At 36.2% G+C, this 18,988-nt stretch overlaps 1 protein-coding gene across 4 annotated transcripts in view; it reads right to left on the bottom strand.

Annotated features, from left to right (window-relative positions):
- The window catches only part of KLHL5 (kelch like family member 5), a 68,075-nt gene that overhangs the window by 36,384 nt on the left and 12,703 nt on the right, over positions 1 to 18,988 (bottom strand). For 2 of the 4 annotated variants that reach the window (XM_037530570.2, XM_037530569.2), the window contains exon 2: positions 1,964 to 2,146. In XM_037530570.2, coding sequence (XP_037386467.1) covers positions 1,964 to 2,146 — 183 coding nt within the window. Of the gene's footprint in view, positions 1 to 1,963; positions 2,147 to 16,476; positions 16,955 to 17,165; positions 17,324 to 18,988 lie in introns of those variants that run through there. The other 2 variants (XM_037530567.2, XM_037530568.2) reach the window with 2 other exon arrangements.

Here is an 18,988-nt window from a genome sequence, read left to right as displayed (position 1 = left end):
AACTAGCAACAACAAATGTTGGCGAAGGTGTGGAGAAAAAGGAACTCTTTTGCACTGTTGGTGGGAGTGCAAACTGGTCCAACCACTATGGAGAGCTGTGTAGAGATTTCTGGACCTACTAAACATAGAGCTTCCATATGATCCAGCAATTCCACTCCTAGGTATTTACCTAAAGGACACAGAAACATCAATTCCAAAGAACACCTGCACCCCTATGTTTATAGCAGCACTGTTTACAATAGCTAAGCTTTGGAAACAACCCAAATGCCCAAAAATAGATGACTGGATCAAGAAGATGTGGTACATATACACCATGGAATATTACTCAGCATTCAAAAAAGATAAACACATGCAATTTGCAGCAACATGGATGGCGCTGGAAGGGATCATGATCAGCGAAATAAGCCAGAAAGAAAAAGAAAAATACAGGATGGTCTCACTCATAGCAGGAATCTAGAAAACTTAAATAAGGGACCAGGAAAATGAATAACTATAAGAAAGTGAAAATCAGAATCAACAAAAAACTATGAAACAGAGACACTTTTGGGGGGGTGGGGGGCAGGAGGGGAGGGATTGGGATCAGAATGGGGGGTTGCAATTGTTTGGGGAATATAAAAATAAAATTTATTATTTAAAAAATAATAAAAAAAAATAAAAATAAGTGCCATAGAGAAAAAGTAGGGTAAATGCAAATGAGGAGTGGGTGGTAGGTTTAAAAAAAGTGGTCTTGTTAGAAGATGACAATAGGTAAACACTTGAAGGATGTGCAGGAATTAGTTATCCTGTAGGTATCTAGGAATAGCATTCAGCCAGAAGGAGCAGCATGCCTGATACATACAAGGAATAACAAAGGAAAGGAGGTCTGTGTGACTGATTGTCCTAAGGAGCAGTAGGTTAGAATGGTAGAAGTCATAGCAGGCTGGGTCACACAGACCACTGGGCTTTCACACTTAGTGACATGAGGGGTCATTGCCAAGTTTGATCTGAATTTCACTTTAAAGGATCACTCAGGTAGTTGTGCGGAAAACAGAATGCAGTAGGAAAGAGTGAAGGCAGAGAGGCCAGTGAGTAGTTTCTTGCACTGTAATCTAAGTGATAAGGGGGCAGGTAAAGTAATCAGTTCTGTTTTAGAAATGCAGAATTTGAGATGTCTGCAAAATTCAGGTTGTAGTAGCTATTCTAAGAAACCTGTGCATATTATGTGAATTTTTGTCACAGTATATGTTATCAGCACCTCAATAAATGTATGCTGATGAGTCAATTAAGATTCTAAGATCAAGTCTATTCTTCCTAATGAGTTTACTTCTACTTTGGAGTGTTTAACAAAACCTTTTGGACAGAGTATCATTTAGTTATAAAGGGACATTAATGAGATCACAATGCTGATTATCACTGAACAACTGAGTATGGAATGATCAGAATAAAAGTAATGAATTGTTCCTTATTAAATAGCTTCTTTTCCTTTCTTCAAGAAATAATACTTTATTTGCATTCATTAGTTCCTTAGCACTGCTTCTCACATTCCTTGGAGGGCAGCAAACAGAAGTTGGGATAGATGTGACTATTTTAAAACTCTTAACAGTGTTTCCCATATCAGAGCATCATCATTTTTGCTTCTATTTACAATTCTAGTTTCCATTGAGTTTATTTACAGTTATTTAATAGGTAGAATTAGGTGGGGTGAAAACTGCTTGTAGTAGCTGAAATCTACAACAAACAATTCTGACTGGTCTGAAAACTAGGGCATTTTAGTTTTGTGCTTCTACAGAGGAAAAGTGATTCGTCTGGGGTAATTTAATACGTGACAAAGTCATATGCACTGTCTTCTTTGTGGAGATTCCATAAAATGTACCTCTTCCCAAAAGCATTCCATCATAATATTCAACTAGAATGAGTCACTTCACCATAGGTAATTAAATCATCGAAGAAATATGTCACATATAGAAATTCAGAAAACAATTACCTGTGAGCTGGAATTCTGCGATCACCAGCAACTAGAATTACATCACATAATTGTTTATGCCTCAAATAGTTTTCCATCTTTTTAAAGGTTTGCTCAGCATGATTAAGCGCTTGGAAAAATTCATCTGATGAACATGGCTCCATAGTATGGCAGGATGATAATGTCTGACTGCTATTGGAAGTCCTGAAAGGAAGAGAATACAAGGGTTGAAATACCACTGTCACAACAAAATGATCTTTTCCATCAAATCCTTTTAAAGCCTTCAAATGTAATGGAAGCAATCAATGCTACCAGACCAAAAAAAAATCATCATTTTGTTTTTTAAAAACATCAATACGATCATAGCAATATGTTTTACAAACATTATGAGTGAATATGATATAGGTTCGTTAATAGCGATCTTAACTCTATATATCTATATCTATATATACTATGTATATATATAAGTAGATATATAGGAAATAGATGATTTATTGTGCCCATTTTGAGGTATTTTCTCTGGTCAACACAACATCTCTGCTGAAAAAGAGCCAAGTTGTATTCATAATGATAGTCATCTCTCCTAAGATTATACTTGAGGGCATAAGAGATCATTATTTCAAGTCACAAAGGCAATCTATTTTGGAGAAATAAATCCAAGTGAACCTTCATATAAAAAAGGATTATGTTCCATAGTTCATTTGTAACTGTTTATTTTTTTTTTTTTTTTTTTTTTTTAATAGAGGCATGTTTTATTTATTTATTTGTTTGTTTGTTTGTTTATACATGCACTGGGTACAGTCAGAAGCGCGGGAGGGTGAGAGAATTCACCAGAGCCAGAGCAGGGAGCAGAGCAGGCAGAAGGACCGAAGTACACTGCTGAGGGGAGCAGCGGGCGGCAGGAGAGATCTGCGCGCCATGCGGGACCCTCCTCCGGTGGCCGGGGAGCAGCCGGGGATCGAACCGGCGCCGCAGAGGCTGCGGGCAGCTTCGCAACCCAGCGCTCAACCGCTGCGCCACCGGGGAAGCCCCATTTGTAACTGTTTAGAATACAAAACATATTGTCGTAAAACAGTGTTAAAAATAATCGGATTTTCTGACCCGTCTTCAAAACTCAGTGCCTATAATTTACAGCGCCAGTTCGATCCCCGGCCGCCGGGCGCGGGTCTCACATGGCACGACAGACCTCTTCTGCCGCGCCCACTGCTCCCGTCAGCAGTGTATTTCGTCACTCTGCCTGTTCTGTTCCCCACTCTGGCTCTGGTGAATTCTCTCACCCTCCCGTGCTTCTGACTGTACCCAGTGCTTGTATAAATAAATAAATAAATCTTAAAAAAAAAAAAAAAAAAATAAAGGTTAAAGGAATTTGATGACCCAATCCAGGTATTTAGAAAATATGTCAAATTTTCAAATTGTAATTTGAAGAACACTAGTTGTATGTTTTTCTGATTCACTGATGGAAATGGTGAAAAGTGAAAGGATTAGGACGTAGAAAAGTCCTAAATCCATCCCCCACCCTGCAAGATATCTTCTTCAAGATCACCTGAATCAAGCAATTAACATTTGCTGGTTATGCAATTAACTACAAAACCACATACTGTGGGGGCCTCCCCAGTGGCGCAGCGGTTGAGCTCTGGGTTGCGAAGCTGCCCGCAGCCTCTGCAGTGCCTGTTCGATCCCCGGCTGCTCCCCGGCCACCAGAGGAGGGTCCCACATGGCGCGCAGACCTCTCCTGCCGCCCGCTGCTCCCCTCAGCAGTGTACTTCGGTCCTTCTGCCTGCTCTGCTCCCCACTCTGGCTCTGGTGAATTCTCTCACCCTCCCGCGCTTCTGACTGTACCCAGTGCTTGTATAAATAAATAAAAAATAAATCTTTAAAAAAAAAAAAAAAAAAAAAAAAAAAACCACATACTGTGCCATACTTTAGTTCTCTTTTCTCATCAGATTTACTTCTATAGATAGGAATCTGAAAAATCCTTCATTGAATCAAGCTTTTCTATATCTTAAGAGAATTTTCTGAATATAAGTATCTAATAATCTTATCAAAAAAGAACGACATTGACTTTTAATTTTAAAGAAGGCTTGCAAAGAGTCACAGAGTTCATTCATGGCAGAAAGAGGACTATTGCAGAGACTGCTATGAGTTCATCAAATCTCTATTTCTATTTAGTCTGGGGATGGAGCTAGACTACATTTCCCAGACTCTTGCAGATGGTTGTGGTCTTATGATGGAAATGAGCCATGTCATCTTCAAAGGCATGAAAGCCTTTCCCATATTTTCCTTCTCTAAGAGTTATATACAGAGAGGTCTGAGAACTTAGTTGAAGAGATAAAAAGCACAGATGAAAGGTCATTCAAGTATAGTATAGATGACACTCATAAGAACTCTTATCCTGGATTGAGATGTATCCATTTTGAAAGGTAGTAGTGCCTTGACTAATACATATCTCTGAATGTATTTTTCAATGCCATTCAATTTTGGGTTCTAAAAAGACACTCTTGGAGGATAGTTGTCAATAATGACAATAGGAGTAGCGAGTATTATCTAGAAGGGATATGTAGTGCACTGTATTTTTGGTGCAATAAATTGGAAAATCTAGCATAATAAACAATTTTACATTTAAGATGTACCAACTAATGTGCAATAATGCTACTTGCATAAATAAATGAACACCAGAAATTATTTTAAAACCTAGGAGAAATAATAACATAAGCAAAACCAACTAATGGTGGCTTTGATGAATAACAACTTGAACAATTGAAACATCATTAAATAAAATGAAGTATTACATTGTCAAAATACTGACAAATGATTTTAAGAGTTTTAGTGATCCAAGGATGAGACAAAATGAGAACATCTAATTTTCATAAGTCACAAATTCTTTCAAGAACAAGTAAATAAATCAAGTACTTTTTTTTAGGGCTCCTACATTTTGTATCACATTTCTTAGACATTTTAATATTAAATTCTCAGTAATGATGAGAAGATGAGTTAGTTGAATAATTTTTGAGTGATGATTTGCTATCATTCAAACATAAATGCTAATCAATGTTAAATTTTGGAAAAAACAACACAGAACTTGATAATACTTTCATCGAGTTATTACAGGCGAACTTTGGTATATAAGCCCAATTAATAGGCCATCTCTTTTCTTATGAAGAATTCACAGGGTGCTTTGTTCCTCAACCTCCAGCATAAATCAGGGTAACATGCAGAGCACTTCAGCATCTGTGCTCAAGGCCTCACTCACTAGGTATGAGGTGGGGACCTAAGCATCACATTTTTTTATAAAGCCCTACAGGTGAGCCTAAATCACACTGCAGGTTGAAGGGCAGTGGTATGCACAGCAGGTAACAGAGGATACATTACAAAAGTCAGCATGGGGTACACTTACAGATTCAAAACACGGATTTACACAATGGATACTTGACTTCAAAGATTGTAAACTAAATATTTTGGAATAAGATATTTAAAATGAAACAGAAGAACTTAATAGACTAGTTTTTTTTTTTTTTAATGAACATAGAGGTTAAACATCCCAATCATTCATATGCCTACACTTTAACAAAATAACTATGCTTCTAAAACATTTCAAACTTTGTTATTTGCTTTCAAGGCTTCAACTGTCACCACAGGTGAAATAAGCATATTTTTTCAATGTGACAATTAATTCACTGAGATTTCTGGGTAAAACAATCACTTCCACTACTACAAATTAAGGATCAAATGAAACTGAGGTTTCTGACTAGTGTCCTATGGAAATGGTGATGTCATCCACTTACGAGTTTTGTAGCAATGGACTTGTCTGGTGTGTCTAAGTCAATTATGGTACCAGGTGTTGAGAGTTTACTGCAAGTGGTTAAGCAAGGAGGCAGCAGAAAATATTCAAACCTCCTATGCCCTAAGTAGGTGAAGAGATTTAGATGAGTTTGAGGGAGTAAGGTCAAGAACAAAAGAGTTATATTTTATTGGCTAAAAAACACATTAAGGGCAAAGAAATATGGACTTGGCTGAAGTTCACTGGCTAGTTACAAGACAGTTTATACATGGAGAACTAAGAAATTTTTCAATGACCTGAGTTTTAAATTTCTTTTGGTGGGCCCCTCAACTTTGGGTAGCCCTCCCTTCCTCTGTGTCAGCAGGCTGTAAGTTGGAAAGTTGTGTCTGTGTACACTGTAAGTTGGAAAGTTGTGTCTGTACGCTCAGGTTAGGTTGTTTGCTGTTAAGCTTTCAGTCTGTGCTGTTTGTGAAAGAAAGTCTCAAAGAAAAGTTCAGTTATCTTTTTATTTCCTTTGCACTCTAGGCTCTGAGCACATTTTAACCCTTTCTCCTGATTACAAAAGGAGCATGAAGAGGAAGGAACAGAGCTGCTCAAAAGACTTGAAGAGCTATATACATGGCTTTCTAGCATTTCTTGTTTTGTTTCATTTTCAGGAAATTTGGGAACTTGCCCATATAATTTTACAATGCAAGGATTTACTAGGAAAAAAAGAGAATTTACTATAAAGCAACACCACTATAGGACCTTTGGCATTAGAAGGATTAAGTTTTTACATATAGAAGGAACCTACCTGATCACTTATTTCAACTCCCTTATTTTGCAAAGGGAAAAAAAAATTGAGGGTCTAAATGGCCAAAACGATCAACTAGGATCAGGAGATATTCAGAGTTTTGGCCAAACCACTCACAAAGGAGTGGATATTCTTGTTTACCTTTATCTTACAGAATCATTAAGTATAGAATGAAGGGACAGTATGAATGAAGATAATTTAACCAAAAAAAAAAATGGCATTAGAATTAGAATCTTAGGCAAAAGGCTACTGCAATGTGACAGCCAGTTATCTAGCTATAGGAGAGCAAGAGTCTCTTAGGTTTCCACGGACACAGGTAACAGGTCTATCCTTGGATAATCAAATTGTTTTTAATACTCTGGATGTGAGTAATTTACAATGTTATACTTTCTTACGGTTTATTTTTCTACTGTGTGCCTTGGTTTGGAGGGCTGAACTGGAGAAGTATGGTGCAGTGATTATGAGCATTTTAGGAAGATTCTAGAGTTGTGCTGTTCAATACAGTAACCACTAGCCCTATGGGAGGTATTTTAACTTAATTAAAATTAAATGAAATTAAAAATTCAATTCTTTAGTTGGTTTAGTCATATTTCAAATGCTCATTAGCCCCATGGGGATGGTGTCTGCCAAATTGGACAGTGCAGATATAGAACATTTCCATCAATGCAGAAAATTGTTTTGCATAGTGCTGATCCAACTATCTGCCACTAAGTATCACTCTGGACAAGCTATTTCACGTCTCTAATCCTGACTTTTTCCAACAGCAAAAAGGCAAAAGCAAAACAGCAGTAAGCAATATATAGTTCTTATATTTAGGGAATCCCTCATGGGGGAATTGCATAAATTGAAATAATGAATGCTTGGATGAATGCATAGCACAAAACAAGCACATAATCAAGGTAAACTACCAAGAATACAAACTTGCCTTTCAAGGGTCAATGGAAAGTCCTGTAAACAAAACCTTTTGTCTTTACATAGTATTGTTTGTTTGGTTGTCTTTTAAAAAGAATAATTTCCAGCATTATCAGTTTTTACAACTAAAGTTCTTATTTCCTGATTAAAGTGGCCTCTAGTAAACCCAGTAGGTTTCCTAACCCACAATATAATCATGTGGGAATAGGCCTTGTATGGAGTTTCTATAATGGATTTTGATGCGATTTCTACTCGATCTTTTCCATAATAGAGGAAATATATTTAACAACTCTGCTTAATTTTATTTATATATATTACTAAGATGGTAAATCATATTTCAAAGAGTTGCATGAGATCATTCAATCTTCCATCATAGATACTCAAGGTAATGAACTTTTACATTGATGAATATTTCCAAGCTACAAGGAAACATTTAATTTTTAGCCTACTGTCCCTCTACAGTTGGCATTGAATTTTAAGTCAGAAAAGTGACTAAACATATAGTCCTAATCAGATTTAAGTCACCAACAACTAAAGAGTAATTCCTAACATGCAGTATTGCACTAGTTGTTAGAAACTGTGGGGATTCAAACAAAGATCTGATTCTTTGGTGAAGGGATTTGGAATGTGAAGAATCAAGTTTCATAAACTGGAAATAATTAAACAAACACACTACCTAATCCTTGCAATTCCTTAGGTTTCACACGCTTGTACATACATGTGTACACACACAATATCCACCATATCCATATTATTACTTTTTACTATAAACTACTTAGATTTCTTTGTCAACCGATTTTCTATTGGGCTTTGTAATAGAGTAATTTTTCAAAAGTAGTTTTAAAAATAACTAATAGGAATTATACTGTATAAGATTTTGAGTGAAAAGCAAAGCTGTGTTGAAACTCTAAATGGTCTGTTTGGCTCACTCCCTAGGTAAATGATTTACTCTGCCTCACAGCTTCTGGCATTTGGAATGCATGCTTTTGCAAAAGTGCAAACTACTACATCATGAGTCTTCTGCATTCCTTACAAATATTCAAAATTACAAATGTGCCGTAAGTATGCAAATTGTTTGGTATAGGTTAGCATTCTCTACATTTTTCTGGTGTATTTTTTTCAGTATACTTTTAAGCATGTCCCCAGATACAACGTATTTACTAATTTATAAAGGATATCAGAGAATATAGCTGTATAATAAGAAGACAGAAAAATCAGATTTAAAAAGATAGAAGACAAATGGAAGTTCACATATACTGCTGACCCTTGTACAATGTGGGATTGTGGGAGCACTGACCCCCCACACAGTTAAATATCTACTTGTGACTCTTGAGTCCCAAAATTTAGCTACGAATAGCCTGTTATTGACCAGAAACCTTACCAATAACATAAATAGCATGGTACATACAATATACTGTATTTCTACAATAAAGTAAGTTAGAGAAAAAGAAAATGTTACTCAGAAAATAATAAGAGGAAATACATTTACAACACTGTCCTTTTTTTTGATACCATAAGTTATATCATCTTTTTATAAGAAACCCAAGTATAAGTGAACTGTGAGCTCAAACCCATGTTATTCAAGGATCAACTGTGTGTGTGAGAGTGTGTGTGTGTGTGTGTGTGTGGTGATAGTTGAATCATTTGAGAAATGGTAAAAAAAAATTCAATGTGTATATATGCATTTTTTTTTTTAGTTTTTTTTTTAAAGATTTTATTTATTTATTTATACAAGCACTGGTTACAGTCAGAAGCGTGGGAGGGTGAGAGAATTCACCAGAGCCAGAGCAGGGAGCAGAACAGGCAGAAGGACCGAAGTACACTGCTGAGGGGAGCAGCGGGTGGCAGGAGAGGTCTGCCCATGTGGGACCCTCTGTGGGCAGCTTCGCTGCAGCCTAGCACTCAACCGCTACACCACCAGGGGAGGCCCTATATGCATACGTTTTAAAAACCACTTCTCAGATGATTTACCTGGTTATCTTGTGTGTGTGTGTGTGTGTGTGTGTGTGTGTGTGTGTGTGCATATATATATCCCCCACTTATAGAATAACAGTAATTGGAATAGAGAAGGGAAAGATGAAGTGAGTTGGTGTTTAGAAGGCAACAATAGCAAGTAAGATATAAAATATTTCCTAAGAGTTTAGATGACTGAGCAGAAAGGTGGAGTAAGAACTGTCCCTTTGAGAAAAGGTCTCCTTTAAGGAGAGGACAAGGAAGTTGCATAAAGAGAAATGACAAGAGACAAGGTCCTTCTCAAGACAATTATTTTTTGATTTTGAATTTGAGAGTTTTCCCCCTGGTACTACAGCCAGAATACATGTTGGAAGAAAGTTAAATATACTTATAAGACTAAAATTCTTAAATAATAACCCATTATTATCTAAGGGCCAGTGGGCACTCTCACACCTGCTGGTGAGAATGCAAACAGCAATGATGTTCATAAAATGACTTTGAGAACACAAATCAAAAATGAAAAATGTGCACAAATGTGGATTTTATCCAAAAGAAAATCATATTTACATACAGAGTTCTAGTTACAGTGAAGGTTTACGACAGGTTACTTCTAGCAGGAAAACACTGGAAACAATCTAAATAAAAAATAGAATATTGGTTAAACATAAGTTACATCTGTATATGGGAAAATGATACAACCATTTCAAAAGACAGAAGAGAATTTCAGTGAAAGGAAAAACTGTTTGAGTGGATGTTGTTTACCTATCCAGGATACCTTCTATGGTAGCGCACATCTCTACCTTTTGGGAAACCACACACCCCCACATTGGACCATATGGTTTGTGCAAACTTGGATCTTCCCTGTGGGCAGAGGTAAGCAAAGGATTGGGATTTGGCCAAAAAAAGTATTATATATCCTGGCAAGAAAGACCTGCCATGATCCAAACAAGGTCAGTTAGTCAGTTCCAAGATGTTTGTTGGCACTCTGGGACAAATCACTCTCTTTCCATTAAGGTTACTAAGGTGGTAAAAAGTCAAGTTGGAGCTAATAGCTTTTTTCCAACCACAGAGAAGGCATGCCTGAGAAAGTGCCATCGCAAAGGAAAGCAGAATCTAGAGAGAGAAACAGATTTCTGGCACTGAGTGTCTGGAGTCGGTCATGTCTAGAGCTAGGCTCTATCCTTGGGCTTTTTATTTACTTCTTTGACCCAAATTTCTAGTTCTTAATTAAGTAAGTTTGAGCTGGACTGTATTTTCTAACCAAGAGTGCTAATTTAAAAATTTACATTAAGGCAAAAAGCAAGTTAAAAGAAGTACATATAGAAAGATTCAAATTTTGATTCTAAAATTTTAAAAATATATGTATAGAAAAATACTTCCAGTTGTCATTTAAAGGTGGAAAGGTAGTGTTTTTTTTTGTTTGTTTGTTTTTGCTTAGCTCTACTTTTTGATTTCTCTATGGTAAAAATATTATGTAACATATTAAGTAAAAAAATAGATCCAAAAAATATTGAATTTTATTCAGCTGTCTTCATCCATGCACACTGTTGACTATAACCCTTCAAGTCCATTCTTCATTTCTACCAGAGCAATGAGCTCTAGTGGCTGCCTGGCTACCTAGATAGAGCTGTACTTCTGAGGCTTCCTTGCAACTAGTTGTGTGGCCACATGACTAAGTTTTCAACAATACTATGTGAACAAAACTGACAAGCAATTTGTGATACTTTTCTCTCTTTGGGCCTTCAGGGAGAGCTGAGTAAACTTTGGCTACAAAACAAGATAACAGTGTTACAAGATGGAGAAACAATCTGGGTCTCTAGGAGAATTTGTAAAGGAGAGCTCTATTTGCCTGGGCAACTTGCCTATTCTGTAGGTGACAGAGAAATAATCTTACTTTTCTGTATAGCATCTTTGTTATATCATCTTCTGAATCTCTGATATTAATAATGCACATGCAGCATGTGCGTATGTCATTGTTTTCATGTCAAATATATCTAAAACCTCACTATCTAGTTAGTAATTAAAGTAAAATATCAGCAGTAAGTGGCATACAGGGTCCTCTGCCCTAAAAAACCTGCGGTTTAAAGGTTAGTTGTGCGAATGTAGTATCTATCCTTTTTTTCCTAAGCTGATGTTCAGCTTTCTTATCAGTCTTGGAACTAACATGATTTGATTAAATTTAAACCAACCAATTCAATTTTAGTTACTTAAAACTAAATCCCTTGATTGACAGGGTACAGACAGATTTTAGGGGGTTTAGGAACTCTGCAAACAGTACACAAAACATTTAACATATACACACATACATGCATGGATATGAATGTGTAGAGAGACACACACAAGTGATGTTTTCTGGGGAGACCATCACAGATTATGTCAAGGGAATCCATGGTGTGACTTGGGCACAAATGTGTGAGGAACGACAATGCAATATATTCTTTCCAGATATAAGTACATTAGAATTGAACTTCTTTGCTACATCTAGAAATAAAAATTTCTTTCACATGGAAATGTTAGGGGGTTTTAATTCTGAGTTGAACCAGAATCATTACACTGGCTGAGACAAGGAGATCTAAAAACAACACAAAGAGTGTCAAAAAAAAGGAGACCACTCCTGAAAGGTGAAGATTATCCCTTGCTAGAAAAGGGATATAGATTATAAAGATTATCCCTTGCTAGGAAAGGAGGTTCTAAATGATTGATCTCAGGATAAGTCAGACCAAGGCACAGAAGAGTTCCAGGATATCTGCAGTTGAACCAGAGTAACAAGTGACCAAGAAGACAGGCCAGATGACTGTGGATAAAAAAGAGCTTGTACCTGCAATCCAGACAGACCTGGCATTTTTAAGAACCAGGCTAAGAAATTAGGTGGAAAGAGAGGATGGAAGTGCTTAGAATGAATTATTAACATGTTAATCCAAGTTGAACTTTGCAATGAAATGTTTCCAGAGGTCTACATACTGACATGAGAGCATAAAAATCTACATCTTAATTGGCTGAGCTCAAAATGCAGCTCTTTACAAGTGATCAAGGTCAATATCAACAATGACCTGTGTCAGGTTGATAGTATGTACCCTTGATATGATGTGATGAAAATGGCATTTTAGTTTTGTGGTCTTCTTGCCCAAAACTCACCACCTCAATCTAATCATGAGATGATTACACTGAGTAAAAAACACTGAGTAAGACATTCTACAAAACACCTAACCAGTGCTCCCAAAATTGCCAATTCATCAAACATAAAGAAAGTCTGAGAAATTGTCACAGCCCAGAGGAGCCTAAGTACACAAGTCTAGGGGTGACATGGTATTCTGGACAGGATCCTGCAACAGAAAAGGACATTGGGTAGAAATGAAGGAAATCTGAATAAAGCATGGGTATTAGTTAACAGTAGTGTATCAATATTGATTCATTAACAGTAACAGATGTAATACAGTAACATTAGGGAAAACTGGGGCCTCCCTGGTGGCACAAGGGGTTAAGATGCAACCGATGAAACTATTCGCAGCCACTGCAGCATGAGTTCGATCCACGGCCAGGGAGCTACCCACATGGTGCAGCAGACCTCTCCTGCCTCGCCTGCTGCTCCCCTCAGCAGTGTATTTCAGTCAGTCTGCCTGTTCTGTTCCCCGTTCTGTCGCTGGTGAATCCTCTCACCCCTGCATCTTTGGCCTGAACCCCAGTTCTTGTATACATAAATAAATAAATCTTTAAAAAATATATTAGGGAAAACTGGCATGGGGTATAGAGAAACATAATATTTTTGCAATTTTTGGTAAATTTAAAATTATTCTAAAAATATGAAATTTATTTTTTAATGCAGTTTTATTTAGCTTACTAACCTGGAGCAAGTTATTTAGCCTTTCTATGCTCCATTGGCCTCATCTGTAAAATTAGCATAATATTAGCAACGTACTAAAAATTAGTTGTAAAGACTACATGAGTAATCTACTAACATGCTTAAAACAGTGCTTCACAGATAGTAAGGTCAACCACCTGACAGCAGCTGTTATTATTTTTGGATCTTTGTAAGCTCAATTATACTTTTTGCATACTGATTAAAAATAGTTTAAAATATAAAACTCTAACCTTATACTCAAAGTTTGAAAGCATGAAATTTCCTCCAATATGTCAATAACTACAAGATTTCAGAGTCAGCAAGACAAGTGTGAAGAGCATTTATGCCATGATCCCATGGAGGCGGCCATGTAAACCCTGCTGGTCCTGGTAAGACCTCATGCTGCATGGAGGTCTTAGGAATCCATTGCTTACATAAAAGGGGACAACTCTATTATCCAGGGTCTAAAATTCCTCATTGTGTAAAGACAGAAAGTATATATTTTAATACCTAAGTAAAAGACTTAGATGACTCCTCTGGAGAAAAAGAGGCTAGGTCAAAGTTAAAAGTTAAATTGCTTAAATGTGTGTCAGCAGAAATAACTAGAAGTATGAAGTGTAGACATTTTTCCTAGTCAGAATATGACTGATTAAATATATTAACATAAATAATGCCTCTTATCTCCTGCTTTCAATTGTCCAGATCTACTGTAGGTGTTGTAATTTTGAATCTATAAAACTGCTCAGCTATTTCCCCCCCTTTTCTATTAATTTGAAATTTCAAAGTTTTGACATTATGTAAATATCATAATTGCTTAAACAATTCTCCATCTGTCACATGTATTTTCCTATTGTTTTTAATAGTTTAAGATATAAATCTAGTGTATATGCAAAATGTTCATTATATATTTCATTATCTCCACATATTATATAAGAAAAAGTATTGTCCCCAAGTTACATACAAAAATTTGATGAATGTCAGTGTAAAGGCTTTTGACATAACAGTGATGTTCTTTGATCTGTTTACAATAGAAGGGCAACCACCTAGAGAGACTGTCCACTTAATCAAAAAGATGAGGGGGAAATAAATGTATTCTTATGACAAGAAATCAAAGACTCAGAGCAGGAGGATTGAAGGAAGATATGAGAATCAGATATATTTAATACAGAAAAAAATAAAGACAAAAAAGTATATACACAAATGGTATTTCTAATTTAAAATGTTTTTTCCTGTTTTGAAATAAGGAGATAGAAATTTCAAAACATTGGGAATATTAAATTGCATGGACATATTTCCCCTCTTAAACCTAAAAATTAGAGACATTTTCTTATAGTACATTTTCCTTTTGAAATAGTATCTTATAATACTCTGGTCACTGTAGATGTGAACTGTTTACTCCCCATTATTTACTTTATTAGTCTTCTTGATAAGCATTTTAAAAATATTTTAGATCTTTAAAAATACTTTCTTATTTTTGTATCTTCTATAAAATATCAATTTTATATTCTTGAATCATGCAAATAGCAATCTTTCAGTCAAAAAAAAGGGGCAAATCTTTCTTCTTTCATAATGAATATCCCACCATATTTCAATAGGGATACTACAGAATAGATTAATTTCAGTAATTATTAGCTATACAAACTATCTTTGTTGTAAGAAAGAACTAGTGACAAATGTGTACTTTTCCAAAATTTGTAATTTTATATTCATATGTGCATAATCTCTCCAGCTAGTAAATGTTATGTTTTTTTTAAACTTGAGCTGGTAAAAGAATGTTTTATTTATCTAATTTTATTAATTTTTTCTTGATACATTTCACTGATTTTTCAGTTAAAAGATTACTCTGGTTTCCCACAAAAATTACAAACTTTGAATCTTTTAATCTATAAATTATTCTCACTATGGTAACAAATCTCCAAAGAAGATCAAAACAATGAAACCCTATTAACCCAACTGATGTCCATATTAAAATTATTAATGGCTCCAATTCCTGAAACATAATGCCAAGTCATTAACTTATTCAAAAACTTAAATTAAATATACTAGTTATCTATCTAAAGATATTCCCCTCTCTCCATTACACACATGATTATAGATGACTGGTCTATATTTATTATTATTCCAACACCACAGTTCAGAATTCCATGTTCTGAAGGTTAGAAGAGGAGAAGAAGAAAAATATTCCCAAGTAAGATATACTTGAATATAAGAACTCATCTTGTCTCCATCTCTTATGATGCCTATATTAATACCAACATACAAATTACAAGTGCTAACAAAACCTGCAAAGAGATGTTAAAAGAAAAAGAATCTTAGTAAGCAAACTAGACACGTTAAGCTCTTTGTGCCTTTAAATATTTAGAAATATTTTCGAGAGAGATGAATCAGAAAGATGATTTTCATGCTCGCACTTGTTACCTAATGAACAAAGGTAGTATAAACTGACTCATAAGAACATTCACTTCATAGATAAAGCTAGTTCCAAAGGTGAAGATAGATAAAGTTATTATGAAATTACTAATTTTTTCTTTATTTTTCTCTCTTCAAACTCTTTTTCTATTTCTTCTTGCCCCCTTTGACCAGTGGGTTACATCTGGTCCCTGTGTGTCCTCTTAAACTCTACTGAAGGAATGTCCTTCATTTCCCTGAATAGCACAATTTTCTGTGAAGTGAAGGTAACAGGAATTAGTAGCTGTCATCTTAGAAAGAGACATGTTACTGTATTCTCTGTATTAGTCTGGAGAGCTGCAACATAGACAGGACAAAGAAATAACTGTGAGAAAAAATATTACTGACAACTACAATGTGTATCTCCTTATAAAACCTTTCATTTTCATTAAAATTAAAAAGTCACTCCATAATGTAACCAACTAAAATGTCACAAAAATTTCTATATTATGAAAATGTCTTCTATAGTTCTGCTGTGACTAGAGAAAGTAAATGAGTGAAGCAAACTGCAAAGCAATGATGCATAAAATTGCTACTATATATTATTTCCCAGGCAGAGTCAGATCTATATATGGAACACAAGATATTTCAAAATGAATGCTATTTGTTGCCTTTATAATTTTACAGAATTAAAATATTGGAACATTTAAAAAAAAATCCTAGCAGAAGTACCACATACAAAACACCAAGATTTATATGTGTATGTATGTAGAGGTATAATACATATTTAAATAACACAGTAATACTAAATTATTTTAAATTATAGAGACTATACCCCCAACCCCATTTCTAACAGTAAGAAAATAATCAACCTGCATGAACTGGAATCAGATTCATTTTCTTCTTCACTAGTGCCATCATCCACTTCTGGTCTATCCAGCCAATGTGCACCGCCACAATCTTCTGCTGTAAACTCAAGTGCAGGGACTTCAGAGGTAGATGCCATTGGCCAAGAAGGTGAATTCTGAAAATTCAGTTGGCTGGACCTTCGGTAACCAATTGAAGCCAAAGGCAATTGTAGGCTACATGGGTCTAAAAACTTTCTCCCACCATTTGCTCCGGTCTGTCCTCGATTCCAAAATTCTCCCTGCTGGCTGTCAACTGTAGAATTAGGAGATGATGCTTGATGGCCAAACCACCTCCATCTGATTTTCAAAATCTGCTTCACATCAAACTCTTTACGAGAACCAGACATCCTCAGAGAAACCAAGTGATCGTCTAGGCAACGGGCAAAAAAGCACTGCACACAGATTTGTGCATCCAACCAAGACAAGAGAAGTATATGCCCTGCTGTACACAATAAACAGATTGAAAGGAAAATAAATCACATTCACGTATATCACTACATTTACTTTTACAGCAATATATCAGATTATAAAGAACAAAGGACAATGAATAAAGATGAAACAGGGTGGAACATTCCGTTCAATCAGAGCAAACTCTCCTCCACCTATCCTGAAGCAGCCAGACCACTTTCCCCAGCTCCCCTTCCCATACTGACCATTAGCTCTCACAAACACTGACAGCATTCATTAAAGTCCTTTCAGATGCAGAACACCACCCCCTTTTCTTAAACCACAAATGACAAAGACAGAAAGCACTATCCCATTGCAGTATCTCAGGCTCTGCTGCTTAGTATATTAACTCTTTTATTGCTGAAACAAGAAATTTATTCCAGAGCATTTCCTTTGTATTTAAAAATCACTTTAAAATGAAAATGCTTTTATTTTTATACTGTTTCTAAATGATATGACAACACAAATAATTTTTAAAGCATTTTAAAATTACTGATAGATGAGTTATAATGATTTCCCAGCTGTGCTCAATGCATGGGGGATGAGGCGGAATGAGGCGTATGAAGGTCTAGTTTGTTTCTTTTCCCTTTTATCTTCTCCCTCTTTGAAAGGAGTACATTTAATAAATGTTGTAAGATCCTGGGTAAGATTTCAATTCAGCAAAGAATAATGAGAATAAGAGGAAAAAGTCAGAAAACTAGAGAAAGGACCAAAATATGACAGTACTTATTCTTCAAATAAATAAATAACCTGAAGCCAGTATTGCTTGGCAAGTGGACTATACATCTTCAATTTAGTATATACCTGAGTTTCTATGACACTGCTTAGAAAAAGGGCTGTGTGGCTCAAGAAAGGTACCAAGGACTATTTCTTGGATGTACATATGCCCCAATGGTGCCCTCTGTTGTTAGCAATAAGAACAATGGGCTGAACAGGGTTACAGTTAATACAAATTGATAAAACAAATAAAAATCAGTCAAATGCAATACAATTTTTAAATGCTGAGTGGTGACAGTGAACAAGACACTCTACTAGGCATTGCGGAGTACACCTCTTGGTTGCTACCTTCAAAAAAATTAAATCTAGCTATTGAGACAAAGTGTTTAATTTATATATACGAAACACTGTAATGCTGCAACGTGAAACTTTGTGATCTACAAATACCTAATTTGAGCTTTCTGGGTATTCAATACTTAATGTTAAATAATTTCGTGCAAAAGGCAATGCCCATTATCAACTGACCAAAAATCTAAAAAGCTACTTTTAGGCTTATAAGAGTATTGTGGGTAATACACTTTAGCCTCACACAACTCTTTAGGAATATAAAAAACATGCAGAGAAACAGGAATTAGAGGCATAAGAACTCATATACAATTTTGTGCTAAATATTGTGGGGCAAACCATTTTTAAGTTACCATAAGAAAGAGAAAGGAGAAATCAGGATGGTATTGTAACAGGGTGGTCCCCAGGAAAGGGGGAGGTTCCAGGTTCCCTGCCCCACCCAAGGGAGGGTGGAGCTGAGCAGGGAGAGAAGAAGTTGCAGAAGAGACTGAGGAAGGAAGCAAGATGGAGAGCCAGATGGAGACCTGGAGGAGGCGCATGGAGCCTAGAGACAAGTGAAGAAACTGCACTTGGCTTTTGGTCGTGGACTGGGTGACACAGATGTGGGTGAGACCTGTGGGGAGGAGACAATGGCAGCTTTTATCTTGATTTTGATTTAGCTCTTTTCCTTCTGGGTTTGTCTGGTTGTTTCTGACCCTTTTCTGTGGGTCCCCACTGGAAGATGCTTTAGACTTGTGGCAGGCTTTGGGGCCTTGCTCTGGGCCAGTCCCGTTTGGATGGAGTTTTACCCACGAGGGGACGGGTAACTTTGGGTGCTTGATTTAGAAACTAGATTCTTTGCCTTTCCTGTATTGTTTCCTAATTGTATTAAAGTTCCTTCCCATTAATGTCTCATGTTTTGTGTTAATTCGGCGGATGGCAGAACCTATTTAAAGCAGGCAGGTTTACGGGGTCTGGGGTGCCCCTC

Source organism: Talpa occidentalis, unplaced genomic scaffold, assembly GCF_014898055.3.
Source record: "Talpa occidentalis isolate TD23 unplaced genomic scaffold, MPIMG_talOcc4v2.1 talOcc4.6, whole genome shotgun sequence".
Classification (NCBI taxonomy): domain Eukaryota; kingdom Metazoa; phylum Chordata; class Mammalia; order Eulipotyphla; family Talpidae; genus Talpa; species Talpa occidentalis.
This window is presented reverse-complemented; position numbering and strand designations above follow the sequence as displayed.